Raw genomic sequence first — 10202 nt, forward strand, 5'->3', positions numbered from 1 at the left:
GCGCTCTGATAAGCGGGTTGGATAAAGATCATACAACAAGTTCACTCCTCTTACAGGATGGTTCAAAGAAAGAACCCGACACGATGCCAAAGCATAGTACCACAGGTAACCCAAGCTCGCAAATGAGCTTTCCTTGTGTATACATTAGTTCTCAGCTTATGCAACAGTCAAAATATAAGGATTTGTATGGGAAAAACGGTTATTCTTGAGTCTAAAAGTACGAAGGAGTATGAATAAAAATAAACGTACTCGCTTCAAGTGTGTGTTTCTTTGTTTCTGGTGAGGTTTCTAGGCCGATTCATGGTCATTTGGGTAGTTTGTAGCTTCACTGCTTTGTCCTCAGTGACGCTGAGACCTTTCCGAATGATTTTTATGTTCAAATGGTAAGCTCCTGGCTCACGAAAGGTGTGATAAGTTGAGTGGGATTCTTTTGAAAATACTCTCGCCCCAAGCCCACCCGCATCAGTTGTGTACATGAGCTATAACAACATCTACTTACGAGCTCGAAAAAAAAAAAAAGTTAACAATCGCACAGCTGGCCGGCAGATCTGGTATTCATCTTTTAGAAAGCTCGATATATCACGCCTTCCTCCCTACTAGAGAGGTTACCCCGCGATTTAAGACCAAGGAATCGCTTGCCGTAAGTAATTCTCTGGTGAAATAGTCTGGTAAAACAACGTTCTATGAAATGTCTATACAACTCAGTGACTTGATGAAAATAACACGAAACGTCTGTCCATTTATAAACTTTGCATCGTAAAACGTAACAAAGAGTGTAACAGAGGACTGAGTTGTAAAATGATGTAGGAAGAGATGTTAGTTTACTAATGCATCGGTAACAAAGGCAGCAATTAGATTTTTTGAAGAATAGTCTAAAAAAAGTAAAACGACTTAAACCACAGTACTAAAATAGTGTTTGTGATACATGCAGATGTGCTTCGGCTTCGAAGTGCAGTGTCTCTCGATATAAAAATCGCACAAACAAAAGTGTGCAAATTATTTCCATGGTTCGGTGTTGCACCAATTTTAAATATACCCAAATTGAGTTAATTTGTCAAAGGTATTTGACGACGCCACTCAACGAAATTCGATTCGCGGTATATTTTTTCTACTATAATTTCCAGAGGTAAATATAAGAATTGGACGCTATATTCACCCCGCCAGGCGTTGAATGTAATATTTCTAGGCTTGGTTACTAAGCTCGGACCACCTTTGCCCCCTTGGCTGCTAAGCATGGCGTACAGTTGCTGAATTAAATTTTCATTTACTCGAAAGACATCTCTCCAAGTTCAAGATATTTGAAAGGTTGGGGAATATGTAAAATGACTAATGTTGCCCTTAGAACAAAAATGTTTTCAAGAACTCGTATACAAGGCATTTAAGAGTACCAAAGGCAGTGGTCTCGTTGATCGCCAGCAGGTCATATCCCGGGGGGGGGGATACTCCCCTATATTAGCTTTCTTTGTATGTGCGGCCCAAAAGGTGTGATTTTTCAGCCGTTTTGGTCATAAATAGGATGTAGTTTTCGCACTCTGGTCTGAAACTACTTTTTCATCATTATCGAAAAAACATCAATAAAAGCCCTAAATGTTTACGGCAGTTTAACATTGGTCTGAATCAACTTTATTTATTGAGGTTACCACACAACAGTAATCACTGAAAAACCAGTGGCCCTCAAAACTAGGTAACTAATTATAACTCGGACAGACCTGAAACAGTGTTTTGATTCAAGGGTCCGGTCTTAAATAGGGTATCGAATTTTTGGTCAGGTCATAAATAGGGTAGGGGGGAAATCACAGATTTTTGTCAAAAATAGGTTAAGGGTTTTGGAAAGCGGGCCGCACACCTCCACCCAATTTTTCTGGGAGTACCCCCTGGGCGGTCAGATCGAGTGACCGAAAGTAATGTTTCCTACTCATGGTTAGAAGAGGAGTACAACTGTGAATGAAGTCAACAACGATACAACAAATAAATGGATAAATTTATTTTTCGTAGAGTTTTTATTGTTTTTTTTTTACCCCTAACTAGATGAGTAAATTGATTCACAATCGATTACTACGGCTGCATACGAGTATACAAACGAACAGTTACGTCCGTGTTTCCTCATTTTAGTCTGTTATTTTCTTCTCGGTAAATATTCACCAATGTTCACTTCACCTTCGGCGAATAATTGTTAATTAGTAAAGGGACGAACTCACAAAAGCATGGCTTTTATATTTTATCAGGTTGGCAAGGTACTGTGGTGGTAAAATGTAAAGCCGCCACGATGTATTCACCACGATGACCGCCACGATGTATTTTTCGACACGAGGTATTGAGCTAACACTTCTCTAAAAAAAGGAAACATAAGACAAGCTAATATACGGATTACGTCAACGTGTTTTCATCCTTGTTGGCACCCAATTTAGATCACATTGAGAGGGAACAATTGTGCAATTTGTCACACGTAACTGCTTGCAAGGGAATATGTACAAAAAGACGGTTGTAACCTCCCAAATGAATTATCACACGACCTGAATTGGGTGGCAACAAGAATGTGCACACGTTAGCCGAATCCGTCTATTTACAGCCAGTAGAAACGCTATTTTCTAACAGTACCAAGTCACTCATAAGGCAAATGGCTTACTTTTCAAATCCCGGTCAGTACCCCGGTGCATAAAAATGCTAGTTCATTTCCGTTTTATTGCACGTATCTTGTAAGGAACGGGATACTGGGTGTCAGCAAATATTCCCTTCAACCTTGGTGGACGACCATCTTCTTCAGCGATGAAGGTAAACTTCTGAAACAGCCACGAGAGAAACAAAAACAGCTCAACTTTAGCCAGGGCTTCCCCAACGCAGGCCCGACGTCCCGCTCCAAAAGGGTAATAGTTGCTCTGGTTGATGATCAACTTGCCATTCTCGTCGATATGACGGTAAGGGTTAAACACCGTTGGGTTTTCCCAGCATTTGGGATCCAGATGAACAGATTCCGCGTCAGCAAACACAATGGTATCTTTGGGAACACGGTAGCCGCAGAGTGTCGTGTCAGCAAGTGTGACGTGAGGTAGTAAAAGAGGCGCCACGTTTCCAGCTCGCAGCGTTTCTATGATGGTCGCCTGAAGAAGCGGCAGATTGGCTCGGTCTTCCACACTGGGATTCCTTCCGCCAAGTACTTCATCTAACTCAACCTGAATATCTTCTAGGTGCTTTGGATAATTGACCAAGAAGGCTATCGCCCATTTCATTGTTGTGCTTGTGGTTTCGTAGCCGCCAGCAAGCATGTCTTCGATGATAGTGACCAAGTAGTCATCAGAAAGAAAAGCTACTCGCTCTTCATCATTCTTAGAATCATGATCCCTGGCATACAGAAGACCTGAGATCAAATCTTTCACAGGAATTTGTGGATCAAAATTTTCTTCTCGCTCCCTCAAGAACATACGGATGATATCATACATTTCAAAGATGGGCTGGAAAAAGCGATCATAAGCCTTAATGGGTAGGTGCTTTGCTAATGGAAAGAAATCTAAGATCTTCACCAACTGAATATTATCTGCGTCCGTCATCATTTGTATGTTAAGTTTTAAGAGTCTGTTCAAATATGGATTGGTTGTGTCATAGCCTTCACCAAAGGTGATGCCGCAAATAACATCAGCAACATTACGCTGTAAGCAATCTGCTGGATCAAAAGGCTTTCCATCTTGTCTTTCTATAAACTCTACTAGTTTCTTGGCCTGTGTCGTGATTCGCTTTTCTATCAAGGGAATGTCAGAGAGGTACTGGCGCAAAGCTGTTGTGAAGAGTTTACGGTGGTACTTCCAGGCAGGTCCATAGTTACCAAACAAAATATCTTTGCCGCCTGTAAAGGTTGGAAATTTAACTCAGTTTTTAGAGGCCCTGCGTCTAAGAAACGACCGATGATTTCCGGCTAAAAAATAAAATCGGCCGATTTTTATCTCCCAAGTAGAGGCTACCGAATACTATTTAAAAATGAATTTCTTTTGTTTCAGTTTCGCTTTAAACCAAAAATATCGAACCGCAAACTTTTCCGTCTGATAGCAGCAAAATCAGGCCGAAAATAAGCCCCCGCAAAAAACTGTTCAGAAGTTACTATCGCAACGCAAAATAATGAGAAAACTACACAGTGTTGAAGAAAAAGGCCTTTTAATGCAATATCATTCGATGAACATCAAAAAAACTGCCGAAGCGATTAAAAAATAAAGTTTCAAATATTGCATACTAAATTAGATGGAGCGTTGGAGCTGATTTTAAAATAATTATTTCTCAAAAGTTCAACGCTTTTGAAAGCAATCACAGTGATGAATCAGACATTGGAGGGATATACATCATGTTTCTGGAAAAACGTTTTTCGGCCAAAGTATATTGACCTTGTACAAAGCGTTCAAAGTTACCGTGTTTACCGTTATCCTGCTACTTCGGCGAAACACTTCTCTTTTGCCAATACGGCCGTGGATAGCGTGTTAAACGCCACTTTAAACCTTGCTAGGCATTCAAAGACCATCCTAAGTAGAAGGACGTAGAATTAAAAGACAAAGGAAGATGAAAAATACGCAGAAAAAGAAAATAACTCGAAATTACCATCTGCTAACGAAAGTTGAATCTGGAAAATGTCGTGGCGTGACAGCGGCCATTGACGTCATTCGTATAAATAGCGACGGAATCCAAACGAATGCACAAATAGGAAAGCGATTTTTCCCGGCCAGAAAACGTTTGGTGGAACAATGTTATGTTATTTTTCACAAATGATGGTCACTGAAAAAGAAAAACTTCCCCAACCGCCACACCGTTTTGGCCGCAGCGTGATCTGAGTTATGGGGTCACGACTGGATCCCTAGCCGCTGACCGCCCGAAGGCCATTGCAGACTCGTTTTCCCACGCTCTTGCGACTTGACGTGACAAATGACGTCAATAGCCGCTGTCACGCCACGACATTTTCCAGATTCAACTTTTGTTGGCAGATGGTAATTTCGAGTTATTTTCTTTTTCTGCGTATTTTTCATCTTCCTTTCTCTTTCAATTCTACATCCTTCTACTCAGGATGGTCTTTGTATGCCTAGCAAGGTTTAAAGTGGCGTTTACCACGCCATCCATGGCCGTATTGGCAAAAGGGAAGTGTTTCGCCGAAGTAGCAGGATAACGGTAAACACGGTAACTTTGAACGCTTTGTACAAGGTCAATATACTTTGGCCGAAAAATATTTTTCCAGAAACGTGATGTGTATCCCTCCAATGTCTAATTCATCACTGTGATTGCTTTCAAAAGCGTTGAACTTTTGAGAAATAATTATTTTAAAATCAGCTCCAACACTCCATCTAATTTAGAATGCAATATTTGAAACTTTATTTTTTAATCGCTTCGGCAGTTTTTTGATGTTTATCGAATGATATTGCATTAAAAGGCCTTTTTCTTCAACACTGTGTAGTTTTCTCATTATTTTGCGCTGCGATAGTAATTTCTGAACAGTTTTTGCGGGGGCTTATTTTCGGCCTGATTTTGCTGCTATCAGACGGAAAAAGTTTGCGGCTCAATATTTTTGGTTTAAAGCGAAACTGAAACAAAAGAAATTCATTTTTAAATAGTATTCGGTAACCTCTGCTTGGGAGATAAAAATCGGCCGATTTTATTTTTTAGCCGGAAATCATCGGTCGTTTCTTAGGCGCAGGGTCTCTTAAAATGACGTACGAGAAGAGTAATTTCACGGCTGTGTTGCATAATATACATTTACTGTGCCTTTCAATGACATGCGAACTCTGCTCAATCAATGGCCCGTTTACGTGTTTTGCTGTCGTCATTCATCTAAACGGACCAATTAAGAAAGAAGATATGTTTCTGGGTTGTGATTGGTAGATTTCAATTCATTTTGTTCGTGCTATCGAAAGGCCCAGTAATCATCTTTAAGAAAATAGGCGACAATTTGAGACAGTTTGTCTTTTTGGCTACAGTTATCCCTCTCCCTCTCACACACTCACGCCTATACTTAATCTCCCTTCCCTCCTCCCTGGAAGATGTTAGGCCCCTTCAACACCAACGCTTTTCAGGTTGCCTTGATAGGCTTTGGACGATGCGTTACCCTCTATTGCTAATGTAAACCTAGTATTGTCATTCTGCAACTGACCCTTGCACGCAATGTTTTGCTATTTGATTCTGTTTGTTTCGGCCACTATCCAATAACATACGTGTTATCACTTTTAAGGACATCAATAAATTTACGCGGTTTATATCTGTCTGCATCTGACATTTTGCATAACTATGAACTGCGATTTTAATAAGGAAATTACTCTGCAGTTACACAGCATTCCCCTACCTAGCGTTCCTTTCTCAATAGAATATGTTTTCGGTCTTCCGGCATAATCAGCAGACTTTTTCACCAGCATTTCCTTAACAGCCTCAGGAGTTGACGCTATAACGCACTTTTGGCTTCCAAGTTTCAGGGAGAAAACTCGGCCGTAGATTTCTTCGAGGCTGCAAAGTAGCAAAAAAAGTAGACATTTTGAGTACTTTTAGTTTTATACTCGGTTATTAATATTTCTTTTTTCACTAAGATTTTGTACTGTCATGTTCAGATTAGGTCTGCAAAATTAGTTGAATACACTCGCCTAAAGGCTTGTTCCTCCCGTCTGCATTAGTTTCTTGCACAACACAGAACACAGGCAAACTGTCTTCTATTTCCCAAAATGACCATAGAAAAACGCCGTCAATTTCTTTTTCTGTTTTTTTTTTCTTGTTTGTTTGTTTGTTTCATTGTTTTTGTTTTTCTTGCTGTTGTGGTTTTGTCCAGTTTTGTTTTTGTTCTTGTCGTTTTTAACAACAACAACCATTTTATTTTGCATAATACAGAGAATCATTCAGCAAAAGAATACATTAAACTTAAACAAGCAAAAAAACTACTCAAAAAAGTAAAAATTAAACGAGCTGAGTAGTTACAAAAATTATTACACTTTAAATTGGTTATAGGATAAATAAAGAAAAGAAGAGGTAGAAAGAGAAATATATATATATAGATATAAATATAAAAAGAAATATAAGTAGTAACAGTACCAGTTATAGACAGAGCATTGTTTAATTAAGAGCGATATTAACTTAAAGAAAAAATACTAAGCTAGCATTAAGCATGAGAACTTAGAAATTGCTTTTGTTTTTGTTTTGATTTTTGTGTTTTTTTAAACAGTACCACTGAAACTTTACCAGTGAATAATAGAAAGAAAATCAGGGCAAAATAGCACAGTAGGATGACAATGCCAAGAGAGCATCTCCAGCTTGACCCCTCCGAGTTCGAAATTTCCCATTTGGCTTTTCACTACCCGCTGTTTCTGTTTATTGCTACTCTCGATGTGTTCAAATCCACCTTGAGGTAAACAACAGATCTCAAGATCCACCTTTCCGCGAACGGCAAACCGCTAGTGGTCAGACGACCAGAGGCAGACGTCACGTTTGAGGTTGTCGACTCGCGTTTTGAGCGTCAAGAGGTAGGTTTTCACGTAAGACATTTACCTAAAGCTTTATTGCCTTGAATTTTACTCTTTGCCATGTACAAATGCTTAAATCGAATAAAGTAACCCTTTTTCTACAAATTGGAAATAGTTTTTATGCAAAGAAGGAATGACCTAACCTTTTGTTGTTGTTTGTAGAAAAGCACTGATCCTATATACCCAATATGGCGACGGCTTAAGTTGAATGTGTGTTTATGATGCTTTATTTCTTTAGAAAGCGACACATGCTAGAAAACTTTCTATTTTTTTTTTCAAAATTGGCGTTAAATGACAAGTTTCCAATGCACTGACAAGATGATTTCTATTCGCTCCAATTCACTCCAATAGGCCCTTTGCACGATCCGGTCACATGGAACAAAATCACACATGCTGGTGAGCAAGTTCCGCAGTGGGACTTCCAAAACAAAGGCAGGTCCAGGTGGACTGGTACGAGTGGCACTGTTTTGGAAGTCCCAATGTGCAACTTGCTCACCAGCATGTGTGATTTTGTACCATGTGACCGGATCGTGCAAAGGGCCTATTCACCCCTATTGAAATCGACTATCGTCCGAACGGCGAGCGGCAAAGTTCGGCAAGCAAATGTTTTGGCAAGCAAATTTTTTCATTACGTGTTGGGTTGTCCTTATCTTCTGTTTAGAGTAATAAATTTTTTGAGACAGGCCGCGTCCCTTACGTGACACACTCAAGTGTACATAATACTGTTCTCGTAGGCCTGTTAGTACCTTTTGTGTAAAAAAAGAAATCAATAAACATGATGATGTTATTGCCTTTGTCTGTACCCTCTAAGCCTCGCTACCAAACTCGCGAATTTTCCATGCAGGAATTTTTTTACGGTAAAATCTTACCCATGTTCTTTTTTTTAGCTTGACAGTAAAAGTATCCTCCCTACCCTTTGATGCTGGGAGTATCTTTTTCCAGGGGTTCTTTGTTGCTTGTGATATTTTTCGCACGTTTTGTTCTTACACGAATTTGCATACCCTTTTTCCACCCCCACCCCCCTACCCCCGCCGAAAGCTGTTCTTATGGCCGTCCCTTGTTGAAAAGTACATAGGAATCCATGGTGTCCCTTCGTGGAATCAGATCTTTGGAACAATTATGTTTAAATCTCAGTGAGGAACTTTCACGTCGCTCGAAGACCTTATTATTGCGAAAAATAAGAAAAACAACAGCAAACAGTAAAAAACCTTGCACTGTGAAAAGTGGTTAGAACCCGGGGGTACTCCCAGAAAAATTGGGTGGGGTGCGCGGCCCGTTCCCAAAACCCTTACCCTATTTATGACCAAAACAACTAAAAAAACATACCCTTTGGGACTGCACATACCTATATAGCCCATATAAGGGAGTACCCCCCGCCCCCGGGGAGGTTAGAACTGCTTTTAAATGGTTCATGCACACTATATTCAAAATTTACATAAATAATATCGACCTGCTTTCAAACAGCGTTAATTCTTGACTGCTTTACTACATCAATCCAACGGATTTATTTTCTCCAACGGGTGTTTTATAAAGCACCACTGGAAATATCCGTTTGCCTCACTTCTCAAATTATGAAGATGATCGATCTACATTTAATATAAGCAATGGAAATCGATAGATCTACTGTCCCCTGTCATCTGGTATAAGAGGAGAGATCTTCGAACCAGCCAAGTATGAATGCAGCAAAAAGTATATTTGCCCTCACTCCAAGTTAAAGCAGTACTGGATCGACAATACTCGCACCTATTCTATTCCATGCGTGTGTTATTTACTAACCTTCTGAAAGCGTCGGTAAGTTTCTCCGCCTTGAAGTCGAGAGAAAATACGTTCCCTAAGACTGGGATAGCCGTCAAACGCGGACCCGGTGGCATGTTCCTGAACTCGTAGAATACCATCAGGTAATGCAAAAGCAGAAACAGAAGTAACACCAGAAGAACATTTGCAAAACTTAGAGAATCATAGAGCGTGGCAAACAACGACGCCATGTTTCAAGATTTCACTGAAGCGTTACGTAATGTTATCATGCTCAGGAATAGTAAATACATGGCTGTCACGCAACGCTGAAAAAAACAATTTAATGCCCCTTGTATCAAATAATTCGCAAGCGTCCAACGATATGTCCTAAGGCTACTACACTCTTTTCCCTCTATAACAATATATTTTAGAAGAATACCGAGGCTGAAGTTTTCGAAATTTTGAGATTAAGTAGACAATTCATTGAGGCCTTGAGCTATTGTATTTCTTTTTATTCTAAGCTTTCGCCGATCTACGGCATCGTCAGGAAATACAAAGAAAACATTTCACTTTGAGTAATGCAAAAAGCGATTTATGTGACACAAATATAGAATATAAAATAGGGACAATGAGTTGTCTAAATGTGGCGATGGTAACACACAATAACATAGAAAATCGCTAATGAATAGGAGCAAGAAAATATCTCAGCAGTCTAGTTTAAAATAAAAACGTCTCTGAAATTATAAGAACATTGTAAGAATAGCCCGAGGCCAAGATTTTGAAAAGAATATCATTATGCGTGTTGAAAATCTCTAACTACAATTGTTTAAAAACTGGATCATTGGATAATGAAATTCAAGAGTTTTCATAGGCAAAGCCATCATGGTATATGAGCCATACATGCTCTACAAATTCTTTTATGGCAAGCGTAAGGTCCATGAGCGTAATTTTACAGTAGTTTCCTATATTTTGGGGGCGTTTTTTAAAAAACAATTATTCCAC

The 10202-nt window shown here is 39.6% G+C and overlaps 1 protein-coding gene across 1 annotated transcript; it reads right to left on the reverse strand.

Annotated features, from left to right (window-relative positions):
* Nucleotides 1-464: 464 nt before the first annotated feature.
* Nucleotides 465-9635, reverse strand: LOC145481418 (steroid 17-alpha-hydroxylase/17,20 lyase-like). Its single transcript, XM_081459896.1, has 3 exons — nucleotides 9243-9635; nucleotides 6305-6462; nucleotides 465-3838 (listed from the first exon to the last, which is right to left on the reverse strand). The coding sequence occupies exons 1-3, from the start codon at nucleotides 9449-9451 to the stop codon at nucleotides 2670-2672; spliced, it is 1536 nt and encodes a 511-aa protein (XP_081316022.1). The 5' UTR covers nucleotides 9452-9635; the 3' UTR covers nucleotides 465-2669.
* Between the last annotated feature and the right edge of the window lie 567 nt (nucleotides 9636-10202).

Source organism: Orbicella franksi, chromosome 3 (assembly GCF_964199315.1).
Source record: "Orbicella franksi chromosome 3, jaOrbFran1.1, whole genome shotgun sequence".
NCBI classification, from domain to species: Eukaryota; Metazoa; Cnidaria; class Anthozoa; order Scleractinia; family Merulinidae; genus Orbicella; species Orbicella franksi.

Bases quoted from the DNA above. Each gene is read 5' to 3' on its own strand.
- LOC145481418 (XM_081459896.1), bottom strand. From the start codon at position 9,451: ATGGCGTCGTTGTTTGCCACGCTCTATGATTCTCTAAGTTTTGCAAAT. The intron at 6,463-9,242 runs GTTAGTAAATAA...GCTACTTTGCAG, and splicing joins CTTACCGACGCTTTCAGAAG to CCTCGAAGAAATCTACGGCC. The intron at 3,839-6,304 runs GTAGGGGAATGC...CAACCTTTACAG, and splicing joins TATTGAGAAAGGAACGCTAG to GCGGCAAAGATATTTTGTTT.